Raw genomic sequence first — 26,462 nt, 5'->3', positions numbered from 1 at the left:
CTCACTGGTGAGCTGCTCATGGCTGCACTGTTTCACTCAGGCAAGGCTAAAAAAGGAACCACAAAGCTGACTGAAATGCTCTGAAGAATCAAAGTTTAAAATTCTGTTTTTAAATTATGAAGTATATTAACTGTGCATGAAAACAGTCTAAAAACATGTCTATCTGGGCAGGACGTGTGCTCCACTTCACAACCATCTTCATTGCAATCCACAGATCAAAAACAAGTGTGGACTCTCTCAGAGCTCAGTGCTTCGCTATTATGACTGGTCTGTGCATCAAGGTTGTGTACTAACAGCTTTTGCTGATCATGCAATCGCAGAACCATGGTGTTAAAAATGATTTTATATTTTCTATACCTTGCGCCAAAATAAAACAGCCCCCAGTAGATAGATGTCATTGTTTCTTTCCAGTTTAGATAATTAACACACCCCCATGTCCTTTGTGGAAGCATTCTAAGAAAAACAGTGAGATATAAAAGAAGAAAGCAAAAAATTACCTGGAGCTCCCCATCCAGAGCTAGCCAGCCTGAACACAGGGATAGAAGAAAGCTGCATTTTATCATGTGCTCAGGCAACAACTAGGAAAGCCCAGGGAGGCCTGTGCACAGCCGCACTGTGGAGTTATCCTCATGTGGAGAGAGATGGACACATCTAACGCTTTCACGTAGCGTAACTCATGTCCTTCCCTGAGACCTTGAGGTAAAGGTTACGGTGACAAGCAAATGATCAACTATGGGCGGGAAAAGTCACTGCTGAAGTTACAGCTGCAAAGGAATTATGGCTCTACTAATTCCAATGTTCTCCACACAAACTACACCAGACTGCGGTGCCCGACAGAGCCCTGCTGTGGCCCCTCAGGCCTGTGAGAGTGAGGAGGTCCTTCCAGCCCTGCGGGTTTCCCTTCTACTGCACAGCCCTTCCCTGGAGCGCCGCTCGCCCAACCCTAAGAAAGGGGCTGCTTGAGGGCCAGTGAAGCCCCACCGTGTCTGAGCAACATCCACTCTTCTCAAAGCTTCCGCGGCTATTAAAGTTACCCTCTCTGGGGGGGAATTATTGTATTCTTAAGCTTAAATACCAGATTTTAAGATGCAGTAACCCTCAAATGCTTAACCTCATCGGCTTTGCTGATTTTTTAAAAACTAGTAGGTTCATGAAATTCAAAAGACTTTCAAAGTATTTATCTATCATCCAGTCGAACGTTAAAAAGAGCAAATGCATTGCTCAATCAGATCACTTAAGGTATCTCTGTAGCCTCTTTAACAATTTCCTAAGTCAGTTCTTAATTTATTAATGTTAACTTATGACCAAAAATGAGAAGACAAAAGAAACAGGATTAAAATAAAATCTATGTCAAGAAACATGAAGAGAGATGGGTTCTATGGGCTGAACAATCTAAAACCTACACCTAATTATCATTCTGTGCATTCAGTAATCAACAGATTTCCCAAGACAGACAAATGATGCAATAAACTGCAGACCAGGGCCAAGGCGAGGCCAAAGCCAAGCAGTCACAAATTTGAGAGGCCTCCTTACTTGTCTAGCAGCGAAGTTTTGGGGGTTGAGCCCTGTGCCGATTGCTCCAAGGCTGACGTTGGGTAGTGTGGAACCAGAGGGAGACAGCTTGTAGCTGGGAGAAGGGGAGAAGGGAGAGCAGGGAGCCTCATCCCCAAGGCACCCATCTTGATTGGAGAAAGGCAAAGTCAGCTGAAAAGTAGTAGGAGTGAGCCAATCACAATGAGTGTTGGTTAGTGAAGCAACAGAATGCAAGCGGGGAAAGAGAGAAACACGAGGAATAAACAAAGTTAGAGTGTATTAGCAACAACCAGGCTAGAGCTGGGAGCTGGTTACCATCACACTTGGCCTGACAGACACCATCTGTCGTCCTCTTTGACACAGATTTTCCTCATTCTCGAAGTTACTCACATGGTCTGTCCATTGCACTAAGACAAAAATTGCCAGACACTGTATTTTTATGCATCTAATATTGATGACTCCAAGTGGCTGCGGAAGCGGAGCCAGGGTCTCTTCTTGTGAGTATACTGTGTCTGGACCAGAGCAATGCTGTCAAAACTGTGCCAGATCTAAAGATTTTGGTTTTAACTACTTCCTCAAGACCAAGAGCACTGCAAATTGGTATTCTGAATCGAGGAATAACCTCTTCCCTTAGAAACAGTAAAATCAAAACCAACAGGTATAAATTACTTGTTAAATCAGGTATTTAAGAAGTACCACTGTAACTAAATACAGACGACTAGGGAAATGGGGAAGATTAACAAGTTTTCTCAAATCTAGAAGGCAAGGCCTCAGGAGAGCAGGATCATTTGCACAGAATCCAATTTAATTAGTGGCTGCATAGCAGCAGAGAAAACAATGCAAAGTAAATTTCTCCCTAAAATTTCCTTTGCATTTTCTGAGAGCGCATTTCCCCTGCTACAAATTGTCAAGCAATCTTCCCTCCGGCGAACTTCACAGGTCTTTCAAACGGAGCTTGCCTGCTTCACAGTACTCCTGTGCTGAAACACGGACTCCCGCCTAGTCACCTGGAGCAGCAACTGTTCCCATGTCATCACGTTAATGCAGGAGATGTCTGTGTTCTGCTCACTTCTTCTATGTAATTCTATACTTCTTCCAGAACCAGTGTTATCAAAGCACAAGTGGGAAACAAAGCAGTTCTCACGAATGATTATCTTAAATAAAAGATTCAACTCACCTTCTCAAAATAAGGCCCACTATCTGTGGTTCCCATGTCTTTGGAATTAGGTGGACGGAACCCAGATCGATCCTTCCTCATGATATCATTAAAATCCCCGAGATTCATTGCTCGCTTGTCCACATCAAATTTCTTATCTGAAAGGCTTCCTGAAAAGCAGCATAAATAGAGTGAAGAAATCAAGATCATGTCCAAGAGTGACCTGTCTCAGCCACTATTCATCTAAACAATTTTTGTTTTCTGAGGCTAAGACTGGACGTGCTCTCGTTGGTTTAGACTCCTGGTGTTTTGTCCTTGGACACGTGGGTCCTCTTATATAAACAAAACAAAACATGGATCTGTTGTGTCTTGTTTTCCATGGAAGACTGAAAGACAGTCTTAGGGTAACCCAGCAAAAAAAATATGGCTGAGGAAATTCACTGATGTGTTTGATGACATCTTGCTCACAAATTCAGAAGTTCTCAGTGAGAGAAGCTGCCTGCTTTTGTTATTTTCACATCTGCTAGATAAATGCTTGAGACTAATGCACAGGGAATAAAAAGATCAAAGAGGTACAGCTGTCATCTTAAGACTGAGCATGGAAGAGCTGAACAGAAAGGATGGCATGTCCACACCCCGCAGACGCAATTTCCAGGTGCACTGACTGTCCCCGCCCCGCCGCAGCACCGTCATCACCAGGTGCACTGACTGTCCCCGCCCCGCCGCAGCACCGTCATCACCAGGTGCACTGACTGTCCCCGCCCCCCCACAGCACCGTCATCACCAGGTGCACTGACTGTCCCCCCCCCCACAGCACCGTCATCACCAGGTGCACTGACTGTCCCCGCCCCCCCACAGCACCGTCATCACCAGGTGCACTGACTGTCCCCGCCCCCCCACAGCACCGTCATCACCAGGTGCACTGACTGTCCCCCCCCCCCACAGCACCGTCATCACCAGGTGCACTGACTGTCCCCGCCCCCCCACAGCACCGTCATCACCAGGTGCACTGACTGTCCCCGCCCCCCCACAGCACCGTCATCACCAGGTGCACTGACTGTCCCCGCCCCGCCGCACAGCACCGTCATCACCAGGTGCACTGACTGTCCCCCCCCCCCACAGCACCGTCATCACCAGGTGCACTGACTGTCCCCCCCCCCCCACAGCACCGTCATCACCAGGTGCACTGACTGTCCTTACTACCCTGGCATTGCTTTCTTTTCTTAATTTGATTTTGTTTTTAGAGACAATTAGTTTACTTCTTCTGGTGACCAGAAAATTATTTATTTATTTATTTTACTTGAAAGTCAGAGTTAGAGAGAGGGAGGGAGAGAGACCTTCCACCTGCTTGTTTACTCCTGCATCCAGGAGCCAGGAGCCAGGAGCTTCAACCAGGTCTCCCATGTGCATGGCAGGGGCCCTAAGACTTGGGCCATCTTCCACTGCTTTTCCCAGGCCATTAGAAGCTAAATCACAAGTGGAGCAGCCAGGACACGAACTGGCACCCACGTGGGATACCAGTATCACAGGTTAACAGCTTTACTTGCTTATACTGCAACTCTGGCTCCAGTGTGATTCTTTTTATGTTCTTCAGGGTGAGCAACAGTATCACTGAGAAAATCCCAGTCTATGGTTGATACTATCTGCTCCAGTAGCTACGAGAATTTGTCAATGGTAAAACATGCCAGTGTAGACTGCAGCAGCAACTGCCAGGGCCGTAGACAGGTTTAGTCTACCCTGTGAAGTGTTTGTAAAGACACCTGAATTGGTTTCCAGGATCTAAAAATCACTATGTCAATATGCACCCGAATTTCCGGCCTCTCCTGAAACACCGGAAGACGTGGCATAGTCAAGCCTGCCCTCGGGCGCGGCTGACGCGTACAGGCGGCAGGTGCCTCTCCACAGCTGACCAGGGGCCTCTGTGTCCCTCTTTCTTACACCTGGCACACATCACTCACTGACACGCCTCTCTGGCACTTGCAGTCACTTGAGTTTTCAACCCCTAACTCCTTTCTAGCACGGCATCTTAACACGGAGTAAGTGCTCATCTATGGAACTGCACCTATCCCAACTCAAACTGGGCAGGAGATCCAAAAAGGGTATCGCTTAACACCAAGACACTCCCTTCCCATCCGTGGAGGGATACACACCTACAGACAAATCCATTTTGCTGCTTGGATTATCTTCAGTTTGACTCTGAAAAATAAAGTACAGGTGAGAGAGAATTAATGGTGCAGGGGTCTGAGTCGGAGCAGAGGTGGCATCGTTCACACGAGACCGCATCTTAGCACCTTATGAGGGGCACTACACAAGGCCCCCTGAAGTGAACTTCAACCCAAGATGCTGACATTTCTGACTGCTACTGACATATATATCCTTGAAGTTCAATTTTCACGTACAATTTGCCTCACTAAGTCTACAGACAGGGAGGAATAAAATAAACCCATCCTCAAGTTCCAGTAGGTCCAGGATCAAATTCCGTGAATGGCAGCCAAATGATGACAACTTCTTCTCGTGACTTGTCAAGTCATCAAGTCTTGAAATGTGCAGCCAAGTGAAGCCATGTGTCTTTTGGCAACCAGGGACAGGGTGTCCCCACACCGTTCCCCAGAGACATGGAAATCAGCAATTCTATGAGAATTCCCTAGGCAATCAGCTCCAATGCAGTTTTTCTGGTTATTATGCTGCTGTTGTCTATTTAGAATTTATAATATGAAAACGGGCCCAGTAGTTTGGGGTCAAGGAAAACTGCATGAACTTGAAGTGTCCTACTCTTTCTTCCCTGCCCTCCTAAAATGAAAAGAACACTTAGAAGGCCTAACCTTCCACTGAGGCACCGTGCTCTTCAGACTAGCACACAGAACCACCACTGCTTAATTCCAAATAGTAAGAACATGACGCTATCAGCTGTAAATCTGCGACTCTGTACTGGACCATGGCGAGGCCTTGAAACTAGCCCTAGAGCTCAAAGCTGGGTCACATGAAAACACAGCAACACCACGAAACTCACCAGCAATCCCATGTTTGAAAACTGCTTGGCTAGAGGATTCATCCACGAATCACTGTTTCCTCCTTTCAGTGAGCACTACAGAAACAAAATGTGTAACGTCAGAGCAAGTCATTTCTCTCAGCCTACTCACTATGCTACAAAAGTGAACCCTGAAAATGGAGAGCCAAGAGTTCATCTTTCTGAATCTTCACTTCTAACTACCATTGCTTTGATATTTTGTGTTCGCTGAAAGGATTAATAAGCCCAAGTTCTATCTTCGTTTTCACTCTCATTTTACCCAACGCTCTGAACTGGCAGTAACTGGAAAAACACATGGTTGGCTGGGGGTTCTGGCATGCAACCCTTTCACTTTCACTCTGCTCTCCTTGTAACCCGTACTGGTTTCTATCAGGAGAAAAGAGAGTCTGGCGCCAGTGCATACACCTTGGACAAGACCCTGCTGGAGTCCAGTCCTGTGTGTGGAAGCAATGAGGACTGATCCAAGTCGCGTTTATCTGTTTCATGGCACAAAGGATACAGGTCCCCAGTGCAAAGATGCCTAGTGAGAGACATCATCCCACACCTCCTGGGATAAATCAGCTAGAGGTGGGTTTTGTTTGCTAATGGGACAAAGCTGGTTTCTCCCCTGAACAAGGCACCAACCATTGGTTCCGTGAAGGCAGCAGGAGGACCCATGACGGGGACTTCGGTGGGGGTGGGGAATAATGGGATTTGTGCACTTGTACATCCTTCAGGTAAAAATTCTACATACTATATGCTATCAAATTAGTTTTATTATTCTTGAAAGTGATGAGGTATTTAAATGTGACAGGTTTTAAGGTCCAAAAGCCCTCACTGAGAGGGGGTAGAGATGGGGAGTTATTGCTTAACAGGCATAAAGCCACAAGCTTTAGGAAAGATGGAGAGAGCTCTACAGACAGACAGTGGTGATGGCAGCCTGGCAGTGTGAATATACTGCGTGCCACTGACCTAGACACTTGGAAACGGGTATGGTGACCAATTTGATGTTAAGTGTATTTTTAAAAAAAGATTTATTTTTTAATTTATTTGAAAGGCAGAATTACAAAGAGAAACAGATCTTTCATCTGCTGGTTTACTCGCCAAATGGCCGCAACCAGATGAGCAGGCCTGGGCCAGGCCGAAGCCAGGAGCCAGAAGCCTGGAGCCTCTTCTTCCAGGTCTCCCACGTGGGTGCAAGGGCGAAAGGACTTGAATCATCCCCCACTGCTTTGCCAGGCACATTAGCAAGGAGCTGGATTAGAAGTGGAGCAGCCAAGTCTTGAACCGGTGCCACAGGGGATGCCAGCGTCACAGGCAGATGCTTAACTTACATCACAACTCAGCTCCCATTCAGGGCATTTTATCACAACTTTTTTTAAGATCCTTCGTAGGGAAGGTCAGAATGACTGGGCTGGACCTGAAGTACTTAGTTCCCAATTACCTTAATTAGTCAAAGCTTGGGCATCATTTCAGCGGGGTGATTTATTAGTATCCCCCTATTCAGTTAATTTGACAGCTTTCTTAATTTGTAAATAAGCAGAAGAAAGCCAAAAGCAGACCAGATGACTAAGAGTACAAAGAATGCTGAGAACTTTACTGAATAATTCCTCTTGTGACTAGAGAAAGGAAATAAAAGCTGTTCAAAGAGGGAAAACCATAAATGACTTCTGAAATAAAATGTCTCTAAGGGAAACAAACTGTATTCTCATGCTAGAAAATAAAGTTGGGGCATTCAACTAATTTAATACCCTACAGGGCCAAGGGGACGAGGGCGCAATCCCCAGGACCAGAGACCTTTGAAGGCAGCGTCTGGTATTTGAAACACAGGAGGACCACGGCTGTGAAGTGCTGCCCAGCACAGCAGGCTCCCAACCTGAAATTAAGTACATGCATGTCCGCATCTTATTTCTACCATTTTATTTGTGGATTGAAATAAAAGAGAGAGGGCTTCCGCCAAGTCAGTGGTTCTTGTTTTAAAACAACAACAACAACAACAAAAACCACTACTGTTCTAGACTAAAACCAAAGTCCTCATCAAATTATTCAAGTCCAGAGGGAAAGCGATTTGTTATAAAATACGGGAGGTCAAAGTTTAGCTCACAGCCTGCTGCAGGAGGGAGAGAAATTCCCCAGTTGCTGTAGCAGGGCTATGCTCTGGTACTATGCCCTGAAAGTTCCCAGATCAAATAAAATCAAGACGTGCTGACTGTCTCCGGAGAAGCCGTCATTACCTCCCTATGCTTTCTTGTCTACATATTCATGGGGATTTAGTCTAAGGACTTTGTGGCTTCAGGACACCAAAGCATAAAGCTTCTGTAGCCCTGAGAGCTTCCAAGAAATTATCAGAATATGAAAATGAGAAGTAGAAAATACCTCACATCCTAGAAAATCTCACTGTACGGACAGCTCAACAGTCCTGCAGTGCAAGATTCAAGGTCATGAGAAAGGGAGACGAGAGATATAAGGGAAGCCCTTATTGGCTTGTAAGGAATATTTTCCTCCTTGATGACCTCACTCCTTTTGTTCCTGAGCTGTCACAATTCTGTCTTCCAAGAACGAACGAGCAAGCTAACATCTTCAGAGTGTGCTACCTTCATCTGTTTCTTTCCTCCTTGTCCCCAGCTTGCTGAGTTGTGGGAGGAAGTGCTTCCCTGAGAGCCGGCGGTGTTCCAGACTCCTCCATCCTCCTCCTCTTCCCAGCTGGGATGGCGAGTTCCTGCGACTGGTCCGTCACTCTCCCCCCAGCCATCTTGCATAGATTTGGAATCTGTGAGGGAAGAATGAATCAAATCTGAAGCCGCTACTACACACATATGCACACACACACACACACACACACAATAACCAGAACACTAACTCCCTGCAGATGCAACATGTTCATATCTTTGTAATTTAGTTGCTCTACATGGCAAGGCAACTTCTTATCATTCCTACTCTAGACAGCAGAACACTGAAACCCATGAACCTTTCGTGACACAGGGCAAGACCTCCCGACTCCCAGTTCAATATTTTTCCCCCTGCACCAACTTGACAGGAACTGAAAGACTGGTTATGCCTACAGGAAACCCTCACATCTAAATTGACAGACAGCTTCTCCTCTTATGAGCACGATGCACTGCAGTCCTAGCTCTACTCACCTAAATGTACACTGTGCTCTTTTTTTATTTTTTATATTTATTTATTTATTGACAGGCAGAGTTAGACAGAGAGAAAGGTCTTCCTTTCCATTGGTTCATTCCCCAAATGGCTGTTACGGCCGGGTGCTGCGCCGATCCGAAGCCAGGAGCCAGGTGCTTCCTCCTGGTCTCCCATGCGGGTGCAGGACCCAAGCACTTGGGCCATTCTCCACTGCCTTCCCAGGCCACAGCAGGAGAGCTGGACTGGAAGAGGGGCAACCAGGACAGAATCCAGCGCCCCAACCGGGACTAGAACTCGGGGTGCCGGCGCCACAGGCGGAGGATTAGCCTAGTGAGCCGCAGTGCCAGCCCCACTATGCTCTTATACACAATGGTCACTGCAAACAGGAGGTACGATTATAAAAACAAACAGATCTCATTTGGGGTGAGGTAGATAAGAAAAGAACATGAAAAAGGGAAGAACAAAGGAAAGCGTTGACTATCAGAATCACGGTTAAAGAAGAGTAACTCCCAGACACTCATGGAAGGATGAAATGTGCTAGGTAGAAGAGACCCGAGGGAAACGCCACGGAGAAGCAGTGTTCTGAAATGGCAGCAGGAGGAAATGTGGGGAGGAGAGTCGGCAAGCGGAAGAAGCCAGAAATCAGAGAAAAGGCCTCGAATGTCCAAGGAAGCTGGACATCAGTAACCAGTCTATTCTACCTACATCCCCTTCTAAACAAAGATCTTGAATGACCGGATAGAGCCCTCATTTTCCTTCCAAAAATACTGTATGGACTTGCAAGGTATACTTTACAACATTAAAGCTACATAGAATGATGAGGGATTAATGTTCTCTCGCCTACAAGCTGCCCACATCTTTACCAAATGACAGGAACTTTATTGAAGTCATTTGATTTTGACAGCCTCACACGAAGAGTGTAGCGCCAGAGCAGTGGCTCTCTAGGCTATTCCTTGAATGACTGCTTCCATCCCCATGGGCCGGGCCAACGACAGCCATGCAGGCTTCCTCCAAGAATACCTGACCCAGGGACAGTCATCTCTTCTGCTGTGGCACTTCCACCCCAGCATGGCCAGGGAATCTGAAGGCCTCACCTGGGGTCACTGAAGATGGAGGGCAGGGCTGCTATTCTCCCTGCTAGGAGACTGCTTCCTCTTGCAGACAGGATTATAATTATTATAGATTATAAAAACCATTATGTTATAAATCCATATAGTTACATTTTATACTTCAAATATGATTTACATTATGCAATTCTACACTTTATACCATCCAATGGTTAACCAACAGGAATTAAAAATTCAATATAAATAACAACTGATCCCTTCCTAACATGAAGACATGCAGGTGAACCCATCATTTAGAAGAAGTTGAACCTTTTTTTTTCTTTTAAAAAAAGATTTATTTATCTGATGGGGCCATCACTGTGGCGCAGCAGGTTAAAGCCCCAGCCTGCAGCACCAGCATCCTATATGGGTACCAGTTTGAGTCCTGGCTGCTTCAGTTCCTATCCAGCTCCCTGCTAATGCACCTGGGAATGCAGCAGAGGATGGTCTAAGTCCTTGGGCCCCTGCATCCACATGGGAGACCTGGAAGAAGCTCCTGGCTCCTAGCTCTGGCCTGGCCCAGCCCTAGTTGTTGCGGCCATTTGGGGAGTGAATCAGCGGATATAAGACCTCTCTCTCTCTCTCTCTCTCTCTCTAAATTAAATAAAATAATTTATTTACTTGAAAGGCAGAGTGAGAGAAAAGGTTGTTTATTGTTGTTTTATTCCTCAAATGCCTAAAAGAGCTAGGGCTGGGCCAAGCTGAAGTCAGGAGCCAGGAACTGCATCCAAGTCTCTTACATGGGTGGCAGAGGCCCACGTACTTCTGCTGCTTTCTCAGAACCATCAGCAGGGAGCTGGATTGGAGGATTTGTAGCTGAGAATTGAACCCCCACTTATATGGAATGCTGGTATCAAAGGTGGTGGCTTAACCTGCTGTGCCACAATGCTGGCCTCATTAATTAACTTTTAAAATTATTTTAAATGCAGAGACACACAGACAGTAATCTTCTATCTGTTGGTTCACTCCTCAAATGCTGGCAACAGCTGGGGCTGGGTTAAGCTGAAGCTGGGTCAATCCAGGTCTCCCACATGGCTGTGTCAGGGACCCAACTAGTTCAGCCATCACCTGCTGCCTTCCACTTTGCAAGTTAGCAGGAAGCTAGACTCTAAGGAGAGGAACCAGGACCCGAATCTAGGCACTCCGATATTGGATGCAGGTGTCCCAAGCAGTGTCTTGACCTCTGGGACAAATTCTTGTCCCTGGAGTTCAATTTTTGACATGTGTTATAGAAAAGAAAAGTGCTGGGGCCGGCGCTGTGGCATAGTGGGTAAAGCCGCTGCCTTTGGTGCCGACATCCCATATGGGCGCTGGTTTGAGTCCCGGCTGCTCCACTTCTGATCCAGCTCTCTGCTATGGCCTGGGAAAGCAGTAGAAGATGGTCCAAGTGCTTGGGCCCCTGCACCCACAAGGGAGACCCAGAAGAATCTCCCGGCTCCTGGCTGTGGATCAGCGCACCTCTGGCCATTGCAGCCAATTGGAGAGTGAACCAGCAGATGGAAGACCTCTCTCTCTCTCTCTGTCTCTACCTCTCTCTGTAACTCTGCCTTTCAAATAAATAAATTGATTTAAAAAAGAAAAGAAAGTGCTAATGTTAAATGACAAGATGAATAACATCAAATTAAGACACTTGCAGGCTACAGAAGGTCACAGATTAACCACTAGCATCAACTGGCTGTCCATACCCTTCCTCTATGTCACACATTAAATTACAGAAGAAAGAACATGCACTTTAATCAGACAATCTTCAAGAGTAGAAGACATTCGCAATCTGGAGGAGAGTGGGGTTTTGTGATGCAAGAGGAGGGATTCTGCGGTTGAGAGAGACAGATAAGAATCCTGAAGGTGGGACCGGTGTTGTAATACAACCGCCGGCTATGCCAGCAACCCATCTGAGCTCTAGTTTGAGTCCTGGCTGCTCTACTTCCAATCCAGTTCCCTGCTAATGGCCTTTCAAATAAATTTATAAAAAGAATGCATTAAATTACTAAATGAAGAGACTATATGGAAATTACACAAAATGTTAATTTTAATCATTACTAGCTTAAACAACACTATATAACTGCTTTTCAAAACCAAAAACCTGTAAACCCAGAAGAGACAAGGAACAGAAAAAGGAACTGTTTAGATAAGTGTTATAAATTCATGATTTTTAAATACAATCCAGTTATACAGGCACAAGTCTGAATTTCTAGAATAAACTATTATAACACTTTCCTTTATGTGGATCTGAAAGAGTCCTAAGGATCATGGGGAAAAAAAAAAAAAAAACTATCCAGGGGCCGCGGTTGTGGCATAGAGAGTAAAGCCACTGCCTGCGACGCCAGCATCCCATCTGAGCTCCAGTTTAGAGTCCTGGCTGCTCCACTTCCAATCCAGCTCCCTGCTAATGTCCTGGGAAAGCAGCAGAGGACGGCCCAAGTGCTTGGGCCCCTGCACCCAGGTAGGAGATCTGATTGAAGCTCCTGGCTCCTGGCTTCTGCCTGGCCCAGACCTGGCTGCTGCAGCCATCTGGGCAGTGAAATGGCAGAAGGAAGGTCACTAACTCTGTCTCTCCCTCGCTGTGTTAACTCGGACTTTCAAAATAAATGAAAGTTTAAAAAAAAAAAGCTCAAACTATCCAAACTTTTTTGATAATTTTTTGAGCACTTCCTTATTTAATCAAAATATAATCACTTACATATGATATATGGTGGAAATGAGATGTTGGGACATTTTAGAGAGTTGAAGGCAAGTGGCAACGTGCACTTGGAATTTTCTTCTTCAATTTAGGGACTCACAATGAGACACCCCCAGCACCAGTCTACAAAGACTTGCAAACAACCATGCAAGGGCAGCTGACATTTTCAATGAATGAATGAGTACAAGGTTCTCCATAAAAAACAAAAACAGAAACTGAAATGAAGAAATCTTTGTGAGGGTCAAGAACCCCGACCAGTTCTTATGTGAGTGGATCTGTGAGAAGGGGCACTAAGGCCCAAGGCAGGCATGGAAGGATGAGGTCCACACGAGGCAGGAAGACAGGGAACTCTTATTGTAAATGACACAGCAAGAGTACAAAGGTAAAATAGATACCAGGCCTAATTTAAAACAAAATCAACACCATTTACTTACGACTTCTAGTTCATTATAAACATTTCAGCATGTGCCAGGCAGCCAAATGAACACCATTTGCTATTAACTCTTTATTTAATGTCCCATAATCTCATTGAATCCACAGCTTCAACACTAACCAGCCCTCACCAAAACATCTTACTCCCAAATTGACAAGGAATCCCTCCAAAGTGGAAATGTGGTGTACTCACTGGGTTTCATGGTATTGGGAGTGTTGGTGGGTGCGTTCCCCCAGCCCGTGGTCGATGCTCCTGTGTCATCCATCTCGCCCCACCCAGGACTGCTCTCGTTCGGCTCACCCCAGGCTGAAGTACCATTATCTGGAGCAGGTGGTGTGCTTTTGCTCCAGACTGTAAGGAAAGGAAATGTGTCTTTAAGGATGAACTGTCACAGGAAACATCATATGATCTCTAAGGGTGATGGCGGCAAAACAAGCAAGCCTGTGTTCCGTCGGCCAAAGTATAAATGCATTCTACCCACAAGGAGGACACTTGCAACATCGCTTTCCAAAAGTCAGATGCACCACAGTTTGATCCAGTAACTGCTGTGGAGAAGTCACCAGGTGCAGACTTTTAAAAATCTATGGAATGACATGTACAGCAGGGTTCACCGTGTCACTGTTAGAAGAAGCTGCGCAGCAACCTAAATATCTATTTAAAAAGCACTGGTCAGACCTACTGTGAGTCACTCATAAAAGAATACTCTAAGAGTATGAAGCAATTAAAAGGCAGAGCTGTAGAAGCAATGTGGAAAACTCACAAGTACAGTGAAAAAGGTGTGGTGAGAGTGGTATAGAAAGTACAATCCCTTCTCTGTAAAATCTTTAAAGGACAGACATATACTTTGCTACAGGCATGAACAAGATTTCTGAGTGCAACATAAACTTCTGAGAGATTATCTATGGGGAGAGACCCTAGGGACTAAGATCCTTTGGTTTGTTATCTTTCCTTTGCTGAATAGTTTGAAGGTTTATACGACATGAATATAACTTTGTTTAAATGTTAGCAGATTTTGTTCTAAATAGGGAGTTAATGAACAATCTTCATTTCCTTCCTCATTCTTTTTAACACTAGAAAAAGAGAACTGTGCACTGTTTAAAAACAATCATTTTCTAAGTGGCCAAAAGCAGATTAATTTAACACCAGGCTTCTTTAAGGAGTAGAAAACTCATCATTAATATTATAAATAATTTTGACTACAAAAAGACTTAAAAGGGGCATCTCCTTAATTTGTTGAGCTTTATAGGGATAATCAAGTCAAGGGCTATTCATGCCAAACTAAGAATGGCTTGACCATTGCCACTTAACTTACCAGATACGATACAGCCTACTCATAGTCTAAACCTGGGCATCACTAAAAGCTGTTCTAGAAACACTTCCTTCCAGTGATGATCGCAAGTCATCTGGAAGGAGACTAAAACCTTCCGCCCAGCCTTGCCACAGCACTGCGATGGCATCTGGAGGACACTGAGGAGCTCCCTGTGCCGGGGGAAGAGGACAGAGGACATGCCCACGGGAGAGCCCAGGCAGACACAGGATAATGGCTGTTACCACTTCAGTGCTTGATTTTTAAAATCCAGAGCCTAGTTCGTTTGGCCAGATGTAAATCTTTTGGATTCTGCAGGCCAACACTATTACAGAAATACAATTTGGCAGATAAACGCAGGATTGCCATCTTTTTCTTTTGCCAGGAAAGGCCGTGAGCGCTTCGTAGAGGTTCTGTCGGCGACACTGTAGGGAAGCGTCCCAGAGCAAAGCTATGCAGAGTAACCGCCTTCATAAAGGGCCCTTGGTCTAGGAGTTCTTTCCTTCCTCAAAACCCGCGAGAACAGCCGCTGCTTACCTGACGCTGATTTACCGGTCATCGGGGTGGGCAGGTTTGGTTCTCGAGGTGCAGGGCCCCCCTGGGAATTCTTATCCCACAGATTCACATTCTTGTAGTTGTAACTGTTGGGGTCTCCCCACGCTGACGTGCCATCATCGATGTCCATCTTCCGACTAATTGACTGTGGGGACGGCTCCTCCCAGCCGCTGGGCTCTTCGTCCTTCGGGGTTGTGGGCTGCGGCCCGCTGCTCCAGCTGGAACTGGAAGGCCGGACGCTGCCCGGAGGTGGCGGAGGTGGGCCTCCCCAGGAGCCGGAAGCCTCTGGCTGTGGTGGCGGTGGCTGCTGTGGCTGCTGCTGCTGTTGGTGCTGTTTACTCCAGGAATTGGGCTGCCTGCCAGTCTCATTCCACGCTGGGGACCTTTTGCAATCCTCCCACCCACCTTTGGAAGCGAGGCTTGCATTCCCACCGTTACCCCAAGTTCCGATTTCATTCTGCCCTCCTTCACCCCACCCAGACACAGGCTTACTTGCAGAACTCTCCCAGTTGCTGTTTTTCGCTTGATCCACTTCCTCGCCCCAACCATTCTTTCCCGAGGCCCATCCTTGACTGGGCTGGCGCCCTCCTCCCCACCCCTGATCCTTGCTGGAGCTCTCACTCCAGGAGGAAGGGGTCTTCTCATCTGGTCGGCCTCCTCCCCAGCTGGAAGAGTTGTTGTTCTTGTAGTCACTCCAGCCTCCTGTGTTCTTGGGGTCTTTCCACTCTGTAGAGGCTGAGAGCTCCCCCCACCCAGACTTCATTTGATTGCTTTGGCTGGGTGCATCTCCCCAGCCCCCTGAGTTCTTGGTCTGTGTGGCAGCGCTCTCCCACCCCTCAGTTCCTTTGTCAGATTTCCCCTCGGGCCTTGGCACCTCTTCGATATCCCACACCGTGTCCTGCTTAATTTGAGTTTGGCCCCAGCCAGTGTTTGAGAGCACCCTGGGGTCCAAATCAGTTCGGCTCAAAAGAGTCTGCAAGACAGCCTGACAATCAGGATGTGTGGGCCTGTATGAGCGACGGCCAGAATTATGACTGTCACTACTTCCTGCTTTGTGGTTGCTTCCAGTGCTCTGACCCCCAACTTCACTTCCCGTGGAGCTGGAAGATCTTCCCCAACAGGGAGCCTGGGCATTGCCTTGGTTTTCAGGGAGGGGGTGGCCCTTTTGATTGTCCCATGCTCCAGTGCTAGAATTTGGTTGGTTTGGACCACTCCATTCTCCAATTTTCAACTCGTCAGACCCAGTCGGCTGTTTCCATTCTCCCTGAGAGACCCCAGATGTCATTTTGTTCCCTTCACCCCACTTGTTGTCATTAGAGTCCTGAGGGCCAAAGTTCCAGGACCCACCCGTAGACCTGTTACTATTGTCCCAAGAGTCATTTTTTGACCCGGTTGATTTCTGAACAGGAGCTCCTTTCCAGGAGTCCTCTCTATCTTTTCCATTGTTCCCATTGTTTCCAGAATTGCTTTGTCCAGAGACTGTGTCAGTTCCAGAAGGCCCCCTAGCTGCACCCCAAGATCCAACACTCCCAGTCTTTCGCTCTCCAGTGCTTTGTGAAGGGGCATCAGTGCTCCTGGAGGTGTTCCCCAAGCCCGTTCCAAAGGGCATTCCCTTATTCTCCATGGGGTTTGGTGAACTTGAGTTCAAGGAGTTAGTGTTTCCATTTTTTGGTCCATCAGTGTTATGAATTTGAGCCTGTTCTCTGCCAGAGACAACAAAGTTAACACCCGCATTTTCCATCTTTGACTGCTGTTCCCTGGACGCCTGACCTACTGTGCTAACCTGTGCACTAGAATTACTAGTATCCGTCTCCAATGCCCCTTTCCTAGAAGTTCCTTCTTGGACCAGCGCTGGCCAGGCAGATGGGTTGCTATTTGGGTTAAAGTTGCTGAAACCAGAGCCAGGTCCAATTCTATCCTGACCACTTGCATTCCTCCAATTTCCTAGTCCACTGTTGCTCTCCGTGGTAGAGGTGGAAGAGTGAGCAGATTTAGCCTTGGGGTCAGACTTCCAGACCCCAAGGTTACATTCGTTCCCAGAAGTTGCAGGCTGGCACTGGCTCCCTTTGCCTTTGTTACTAGTGGTGCTTCCTGGCAGAGCGCTCTTCTCAGAGCCAGGGTTCGAGGCACTGTTGTTATCGGTGGTGTTTTCGGAAGAAGATTCAGTGTCTTTGCTGGCAATGCAAGGCCACTCTTCCATGTCAGACCCGTCTACAATCACCTTGTCCCAGACGTGAATTGGGTTGGGGGAGGCGCCGTTGTTGGAGGCCCCCGGGCCCCAAGTGGGATTTGCATAATTTGAAGCAGCAGCACCTCCAAGGGTTGACTCTGGGAGAGAGAGCATCTCATCAGTCACTGCCTCCCGTGCCCTTCCCAGCAACACCCGGGGCCCACTGCCTCCCGTGCCCTTCCCAGCAACACCCGGGGCCCACTGCCTCCCGTGCCCTTCCCAGCAACACCCGGGGCCCACTGTCTCCCGTGCCCTTCCCAGCAACACCCGGGGCCCACTGCCTCCCGTGCGCTTCCCAGCAACACCCGGGGCCCACTGCCTCCTGTGCTTCCCAGCAACACCCGGGGCCCACTGCCTCCCGTGCGCTTCCCAGCAACACCCGGGGCCCACTGCCTCCCGTGCCCTTCCCAGCAACACCCGGGGCCCACTGCCTCCCGTGCCCTTCCCAGCAACACCCGGGGCCCACTGCCTCCCGTGCCCTTCCCAGCAACACCCGGGGCCCACTGTCTCCCGTGCCCTTCCCAGCAACACCCGGGGCCCACTGCCTCCCGTGCGCTTCCCAGCAACACCCAGGGCCCACTGCCTCCTGTGCTTCCCAGCAACACCCGGGGCCCACTGCCTCCCGTGCGCTTCCCAGCAACACCCGGGGCCCACTGCCTCCCGTGCCCTTCCCAGCAACACCCGGGGCCCACTGCCTCCCGTGCCCTTCCCAGCAACACCCGGGGCCCACTGCCTCCCGTGCCCTTCCCAGCAACACCCGGGGCCCACTGTCTCCCGTGCCCTTCCCAGCAACACCCGGGGCCCACTGCCTCCCGTGCGCTTCCCAGCAACACCCGGGGCCCACTGCCTCCTGTGCTTCCCAGCAACACCCGGGGCCCACTGCCTCCCGTGCGCTTCCCAGCAACACCCGGGGCCCACTGCCTCCTGTGTGCTTCCCAGTTAACACCCGGGGCCCACTGCCTCCTGTGTTTCTCAGTAACACGCGGGACCCACTGCCTCCCGTGCCCTTCCCAGCAACACCCGGGGCCCACTGCCTCCTGTGCCCTACCCAGCAACACCCGGGGCCCACTGCCTCCAGTGTGCTTCCCAGTAACACCCGGGGCCCACTGCTTCCCGTGCGCTTCCCAGCAACACCCGGGGCTCACTGCCTCCCGTGTGCTTCCCAGTAACACCCGGGGCCCATTGCCTCCTGTGCACTTCCCAGTAACACCCGGGGCCCACTGCCTCCCATGCCCTTCCCACTAACACCCGGGGCCCACTGCCTCCTGTGCGCTTCCCAGTAACACCTGGGGGGCCCACTGCTTCCCACTAACACCCGGGGCCCACTGCCTCCCATGCCCTTCCCAGTAACACCTGGTGCCCACTGCCTCCCGTGCGCTTCCCAGTAACACCTGGGGCCCACTGCCTCCCGTGTGCTTCCCAGTAACACCCAGAGCTCACACCGTGCCAGGGGGAGCTCATTCCCTTTCCCCACAGGTGGGCTCCTCCACTCGGCTGCTCATCTTGTTTGACCGAGTCAGTATCACCACTGTCTCAGTCACCTCTTCTCTTGTATCTGCCCAGTGCCCTAGCCGCTAAGGTGACTCTGCGACATTTCTTCAGGCTGTCTCCTTGCCATCACTCAGGGCAGAGAGGGCCTTCTTGTATCTCAAGACAATGCAGTAGCAACCTATACTTGCTCCTTATCTACAACCTACTCTGAAAAGTTATGGCTGGAATAATGTTCTATAGCACACCTTTGATTTTATCACTGCTACAGTCTTTAAACAGTTGCTTAGTGTGGAAGAATTAACACCTTGGCCTAGAGTTTAATCGAGATGCTCTGGGGCCGGTACTGTGGCATATAGGGGTGCCATTTCAAGTCCCAGCTGCTCCACTTCCGATCCAGCTCCCTGCTAATGCGTCTGGGAAAGCAGCAGAAGATGGCCCAAGTGCTTGGGCCCCTGTGCCCATGTGGGAGACCTGGAAGAAGCTCCTGCCTCCTGGCTTTGGATCTGCCCAGTTCAGGCCATTGCAGCCATCTGAGGAGTGAACGAGCAGATGGAAGCTCTCTGTCTTTCCATCTCTAACTCTGACTTTCAAATAAACAAATAAATCAAGATGCTCTGTGATGTGGGACCTTTCTAGTTTTGCTGTGTGTGACTTTTACGTAGATGTTCACGGTCCGTATTAACTGACATTCCACGATTTTGGCCCGCTCACTCTGACATCATTCCATGTTGCATCTACTTTTTCCTCCTGAATCCATAGTGACATTTACTCATTGCTTCTAAGAAGCTGTTTTTAAGCTCATCCCCTGAAAATAACCTTTCCCTGTCTACAGCCCCTGCGCTCAGTGCCACAGCTGTATCCACATCTTTCCTCCCCTGTGTCATTTGCCTTCCCGGCAGAGACCCTGTCTTGCTAATGTTTGAATTCCACATGGCGGTCAGTACAACGTGGCCCAGGAAACACCTGCTGAGTGCTCACTGAGAGGGATGCAGGGGGACACACGGGCAAGAACCAGACAGGTTCCTAACCCCAAGGAACTTAATCTGATAAGTTAATCTAATTCAGCACCTTGGTGGAGTTTACCATAAATGGAGGGAAGAAATAACATGTTTTTAAGGAGATAATTTCTTTTAAACATATTGTAGCTTCTTAGCCAAGCAGCTTTAAATCAGTATGAAGTTGAAAAAGCATTATGTGGAGCATCATGAAGACGAGAGGAAGCTCAGAATTCCCAACTCTCAAGATGCACAGGTCTCCTCTGGTGTTAGCAGGATCTATAAGGGACTCGGAGTGGCTCCAGACCCACGTCTGCTTCCGGGCCTGGCTACAGTAAGCTGTGGAAGTGCCCACCAGGACTGTCCCTCACATGAGGGGCCAGGAAAGAAAGGCTACTTTGCTCTACCTGCTCTGGGCCTAGCCTGATGGCTACTGCAGGGCAGCCTCAGAGGCAGGGTTTACCTCTGCAGGATACCTGTGTCGTCCCAAGGCTTCCCTCCATCCTCACTCTGCACACAACCAGATGGTGACATAATTTTCTAGGCAATTCTTTGTTCAAACTCTAGTGTTATCGGTGACAACCATTAATTAATTGTCCTTGCCAATGCTTGATGGTGTTCAAGCTCTGAATTTTAATATAGCCTCAAAAGACATTTTAAGCGATAAGCTGGGGGGCCGGTACTGCGGCTCAGCAGGTTAACACTCTGGCCTGAAGTGCCAGCATCCCACATGGGCGCCGATTCTAGTCCCAGCTGCTCCTCTTCCGATCCAGCTCTCTGCCATGGCCTAGGAAAGCAGTAGAAGATGGCCCAAGTCCTTGGGCTCCTGCACCCACATGGGAGACCCGGAAAAAACTCCTGGCTCTGGATCAGGGCAGCTCCAACCGTTGCAGCCATCTGGGGAATGAACCAGCAGATGGAAGACCTCTCTCTCTCTCTCTCTCTGCCTCTCCTCTCTGTGTAACTCTGACTTTCAAAGAAATAAAATAAAATAAAATAAAAAAAAAAAAAGAGAGAGAGAGAGATAAGCTGGAATCTATTAATAAGCTTAAAAAGGGAAAAGAGACTTGGAAGTTCTTATCTGTGAGCTGACTAAATATTCACTGATTCTAACTCTCAAAACTCCTAACACCACCCTTTGGCTAAAACATATCTTAGAGCTATGCAATAGCTCTTAACAGAGCTCAAAATTCAGGCCCCTCAAAAGAAAAACTGATTTTACAAACGCAATGAACACTGCAGAAAGGACTACGTGGTATGCTCCCTCGGCCTGCACTGTAACCCAGAGGCCGTCCTCTCTACACCCCTGCTGTTCTCAAATATGCGTGTTCTCGGCTGGAATTTATTCCACACAAGTCCCCTCTCGGTCACACCTGAACATGGGCTGTGTTGGCAGTGGAACGCCGGGTGCTTGGACTGTGCCCTGGGGTGATGGCCAGCGGTGGCTAAGCCAGACTCCATGTCAGGAGCACACAGTCAGTTTCTGGGACCTGCCCCTACGCACTTTATGCAGAGATCCTACCTCCACCTTATGTCTGGGGCAGCTTTCTCCCTTTAAAGGCCCGGGGCTCAGGCCCACCACCACCGCCTCACCTGGTGCAGTCCCACTCTCACTCTGCAGCAGCGTCCCTGTCACTTGTGCGTTGTTTGGGTTTGCTCCAGGTGCTGTGCAGGGAGGAGGCCCTGCCCCGCCCCCGAGGAGCATGCAGGACGGCGGAGGGGGCTGTCCACGTTTTAGTAACACTTTGTGGTCCTGCTGGCAACGGAATCGCGGCGGCACCTCCCGAGGCATGTAGCGGGCGGCGCTTGGCGGTTGTCCGTTCGGCACTGCCACCCTTTTGGCATTGTTGCCACCATTGACTGGTGGCGATGGGGAGCTGCCAATTGGGCTGGCGGCCGCTGGTTGGCTTAGACTTGGTTTCGTCACTTCGGGCACTGAAAGAAAGAGATTGGGAAATCAAGATACATTTTTCTAAAGATTATCTCTAAGAAAGGTTACGTGAGACCCATTCTAACAAGACAACTGTTCTCTCTCCACACTCAAGAGATAGTTTGCCCAACTCTTCTGGCACCTACAGCTGCCTGAAGATGGGGTGGAGGAGGTGGGTGATGGTGATGCAGGCTCACAGCCAGCAAGTCGGTGGACTGCATCCCATTCACTAGGGAAGGGAAGCAGCTCCAACCACTCCCATCAGCCAGTGGCAGGGTCAGATTCTAGAGGGCTGCCTGGTGGGTAAGAACGTCGGCAACGAGCCCTTGCTGAAGGGGTTAGGCCTCTCAGCCCACAGTCCCTTCCCTTCACCACATCCTTAGAAGAGTTAACTCAGAGAACCCCCTCCTGAACTCCCAGAACATGCCACGCATCAACCCTACCACGGAACTGTTTCATCCTGACCTTCTCTACCGACAGCCCCTCCCTGTCTCTGCCCTATGCCTGTCCAGGGCAGGAATCTCATCTCGGGAAGCACAGACCAGGAGAATCACAAAACTCCACCTGGTTTTGGTTTCTAAAGCTGCCTAAACTCAAAGACTCGCCCGGTCCACTGTCTACATATTAGAAACATTTATAAATCTTTTTGCTTTTATTGTTAAAAAAGGTTTTTTGTCAGTTCTTTATTTAAAAATTTTAAATTGGAGGCACCTTTACTATTTACTTTAGAAAATCTGCCAGGCAAACGGGCCTTGCAGAAATAACCTCCAAGCCGGTGATTCACACGCCTCTGAAGCCCACTCCTGCCACCCAGGGCAGTCAGGGCCGGGCTGCTTAGGTGCTCAAGTGGGGCTGAGTCTGCACGTCGCCCGTCTCACTGAGGGACGTGGCATGAAGAATCACCACTGGAGGGCAAGGGCAAGCGCTGTGAGAATGACAGCAGGAAGGGGCAGGTGCCTCCACTGACGCCCAGGCAAGCCCTGTGTCCATCCGTGCAGGAGGTGCTGGCCTCCAAGTAGGGAAGCAGGTCACAGCGCCCATGATCTGATGAGCAGAGCAAACATCACTGGTCATTCACGTTGGTCATGGATGGATATCCATGTAGTGACCTCTGAATGACTTGCAACACCAATAAATGAATGAATGAAGATCATCTAATGGTTAGCTTTCCATCTGTTTCTGGAGGAGTCCATAGCATACAGCCTTTCCAATCCCCCTTTTTTCACATTATGAGAAAAAAAAACAGAATCTGGCAAAGGCTGGGGAAGAGGGTCCCTCTCCATGGGTATTTAGGACAGAAGAGCGAGGCACTGGTGATCGGCCCTCCCATTACTGGGGTTGGATCTTTATGCAGAGCAGGCCAGCACAGGTCTCTCCTCATCTTTCTGAAGGAGAATCAAACAAGCCAGCACAGCCTTCAAGACGAGGGTGACTCCACAGCATTCACAGCACTGCTGGCCACCATATACTGTGCCGGTTCCTTGCCAAAGCTCTTCAGGGGGCCGGCGTTGTGGCACAGAAGGTTAAGCCTCCACCTGTAGTGTTGGCATCCCATATGGGCACTAGTTCAAGTCTTAGCTGCTCCACTTCTAATTCAGTTCCCTGCTAATGTGTCTGGGAAAGCAATGGAAGATGGCCCAAGTACTTGGGCCCCTGCACCCATGTGGGAGACCCAGAAGCAGCTCCTAGTTCCTGGCTTCAACCTGGCCCAGCCCTAGCTGTTGCGGCCATTTGGAGAGCGAACCAGCAGATAGATCCCTCACTATCTCTGCCTTTCAAATAAAAAAATAAATCTTAGGAAAAACAAAACAAAATGCACAAAACTCCTCAGGGCATTCTCCCACCATCCCAACAGGGTTATGAATGATAAAGTCATGAAAGGATAGGGACATGCCTCAACTACTTCCTTCTAATATTGCACTCGGTCTAGAGACAAGTCATTCAGGACTCCTGGACACAGTCAGAAGAGGTCTGAGACCCTGTCAGTCACAGGTGAAAGCTGCCTCAGGACCCGAATGAATCCTTATTCTACTTCTTTACAACATCTTTCTGTGAAGTAGAGAACTGTAAGCATTTAAAAGGAGAATCAGAATCCTAGACACTAACTGAAGAGCCATGCAGCTGTTGGGCAGGAGGCCTGACCCAGCCTGATTCCCAAGGCCAAATATAAGACATCAGAATCAGAGTGAGCCTCTTCAAGCCCCAGAATGGGAGACCATAACAGGAGAAAGAGAGAGAGAGGGTGAGAGGGAGAGGGGAGGGAGAGGGGGAGAGAGAGAGGGAGAGGGGAGGGAGAGGGGGAGAGAGAGAGGGAGAGGGGAGGGAGAGGGGGAGAGAGAGAGGGAGAGGGGAGGGAGAGGGGGAGAGAGAGAGGGAGGGGAAGGGAGAGGGGGGAGGGAGAGAGAGGGAGGGGAGGGAAAGGGAGGCAGAGGGGGAGGAGAGGAGGGAGGGGAAGGGAGAGGGAGAGGGGGAAGAGGAGGGAGGGAGGGAGGGGACTGCTGAATCTGAACTTGTTACTTCTCAGCCTTTCTCTTTCCTGAATGTTAATTCTGGAGGTCCTGGGGCAAGCATTTCTAAAGACAAGCTGCTCAAAATAAGGTCACAGTTTCTTGTTTTCCAGAATAAAAGTCTGTGGCTTGGAGTTGGCACTGTGGTGTAGGGGGTAAAGTCACCGCCTCAACACTGGCATCCCATATAGGCGCTGGTTCAAGTCCCAGCTGCTCTGCTACTACTACTTCCTCTTTTTTTTTTTTTTTTAAAGATTTATTTATTTTATTTTAAAGGTAGAGTTACAGGGAGAGAGAGAGGAAAGGTCTTCCATTCACTGGTTCACTCCCCAGAGGGCTGCAACAGCCAGAGCTGTGCTGATCCAGGAGCCAAGAGCTTCTTCCGGGTCTCCCATGTGGGTGCAGGGGCCCAAGGACTTGGGCCATCTTCTACTGCTTTCCCAGGCCACAGCAGAGAGCTGGATTGAAAGTAGACCAGCTGGGACTTGAACTGGTGCCCATATGGGATGCTGACATTGCAGGCAGTGGCTTTACCTGCTACACCACAGCAGTGGCCCCTGCTCCACTTCTGATCTAGCTCCCTGCTGATGTGCCTGGGAAAAGCAGCAAAGGAGTCCCTGCAACTCACGTGGGAGAGCTGGAAGAAGCTCCTACCTCTGGCTTTGGCCTGGCCCAGCCCTGGCCATTCATCTAGGAAGGAAGCAGCAAACGGAAGCTCTCTCTCTCCTTCCTGGTCATTGCAGCCATCTGGGGAGTGAACCAGCAGATGGAAGATCTCTTTTTCTGTCATTCCCTGTCTCTCTTTAACTTTTTCAAATAATAATCTTAAAAAAAAAAAAAAAAAAGTCTGTGGCTTAACCATGATCTCAGTATCAAAGGGAAATAAAAACAATGAAAAATGCTGAGTATACTATTTCCAATTTCCATTCACTCACTTCTAAAATGAATTATGTACTCCATAAAGTCCCCTGATGATTGAAGTGCTTCTCCTTCCCTGTTTCCTTTACATTACACCATTTCTGAAAAACTTCAATTAGATGCTACGTTTTCAGATAAAAATATTTCTGAAGTAACTTCTCAAACAGGTAGGCTTCTGAATTTTTTGTGTGCACGCACAGCAAACCCAACAACTGCATAGCCTGGACTACCACGAACTATTTCTTTTGACTATCTCAATGGTGCCAAACATCAAAGAGATGGAACACGGGCATCCTAGCCAGCATCTTAGCCGCCCTTGGAAGTGTTTTTAAAGCAGCAGTAAAAATGCAAACAAGGCCTGGCAAAGATTATTTCTCAGACGGATGACACACACCAGCTGATGTGTAGCCAACAGCTTTCAGTAACCTGTAAGCACGACCTCCAGTTCTTGACCTCTCACGCACTCCTTATACAGCACACGCTGGCTTTTGCCCCGAACATTTTCCTGCAAGCTTCTCTCCCCATCAAGCTGCTGGTGGTCGTTGCTGCCAGTCTAAAAAGCACTTGCTGACTTTTCCCCTTGGACTTCCTGTGGCTCTAACACTGCTAGCTATCCCTTTCTGTCTTTGTGAGACCAGCTCCCACTAGCTCTTCAGCTCTTCCTTCCTCACTTTTCTTAAAGGCACAAGACAAAGAAAGAACATAGAATGAGTCTACTTTCGGGGCTGGCACTGTGGCACAGCAGGTTAAGGCCTTGGTCTATAACGCCGGCATCCCATACGAGTGCTTGTTTGAGTCCTGGCTGCTCCACTTCCGATCCAGCTCTCTGCTATGGCCTGGGAAAGCACTAAAAGATGGCCCAAGTCCTTGGGCCCCTGCACCCACATGGGAGACCCAGAGAAGCTCCTGCTCCTGGCTTTGGATCAGCGCAGCTCTGGCTGTTGTGGCCAATTGGGGAGTGAACTAGTGGATGGAAGACCTCTCTCTCTCTCTCTCAGCCCCTCCTTCTCTCTAACTCTTTCAAATAAATAAATAAATCTTTTAAAAAAATCGATCTACTTTTTCTCTGAAATACAGAAAAATCTTACTTCAGTCCTTTGTACAATCAAAGATTTGACACCAAGTCTGTTCTGACAGAGTTTGTGGGGAAAACAGGTGCAGAGTCAAAGCTGAGGAAGACAGCATCCTGGGGAGGGGACAGGACCCAGAAAGGCAGCCGAGGGAGGAAAGAACAAAGAGCAGAGCACCAGGTGGGCTCTCGGGAGCAGATGAAGATGTGGCTATAAAAGGCCTGGGCTTCCCTCTGCTTACAGTCTAACGTGTGGCAGGGCAACTTTTATTTTTACTTCCTGCCTACCCTCTGGTTCTAACAAGTAAATCCCCTGGAGACTCAAAAGTGACTCTGCTCACTGGAGGATTCTCTGGTTGGGGCTGGGCACAGGGACTGTGAAGTTGCACCCCATGCTATGGGGTG

At 48.8% G+C, this 26,462-nt stretch overlaps 1 protein-coding gene across 11 annotated transcripts in view; it reads right to left on the bottom strand.

Moving 5' to 3' along the window:
- TNRC6B (trinucleotide repeat containing adaptor 6B) overlaps positions 1-26,462 on the bottom strand; it is a 287,810-nt gene that overhangs the window by 37,910 nt on the left and 223,438 nt on the right. For 9 of the 11 annotated variants that reach the window (XM_051834072.2, XM_051834074.2, XM_070052956.1 and 6 more), the window contains 8 exons: positions 21,227-21,568; positions 14,900-17,245; positions 13,249-13,407; positions 8,291-8,466; positions 5,700-5,774; positions 4,840-4,885; positions 2,711-2,859; positions 1,534-1,704 (listed from right to left, as the gene is read on the bottom strand). In XM_051834072.2, coding sequence (XP_051690032.1) covers positions 1,534-1,704; positions 2,711-2,859; positions 4,840-4,885; positions 5,700-5,774; positions 8,291-8,466; positions 13,249-13,407; positions 14,900-17,245; positions 21,227-21,568 — 3,464 coding nt within the window. The remainder of the gene's footprint in view (positions 1-1,533; positions 1,705-2,710; positions 2,860-4,839; positions 4,886-5,699; positions 5,775-8,290; positions 8,467-13,248; positions 13,408-14,899; positions 17,246-21,226; positions 21,569-26,462) is intronic. The other 2 variants (XM_051834078.2, XM_070052958.1) reach the window with 1 other exon arrangement.

Source organism: Oryctolagus cuniculus, chromosome 11 (assembly GCF_964237555.1).
Source record: "Oryctolagus cuniculus chromosome 11, mOryCun1.1, whole genome shotgun sequence".
Taxonomy (NCBI): domain Eukaryota; kingdom Metazoa; phylum Chordata; class Mammalia; order Lagomorpha; family Leporidae; genus Oryctolagus; species Oryctolagus cuniculus.
This window is presented reverse-complemented; position numbering and strand designations above follow the sequence as displayed.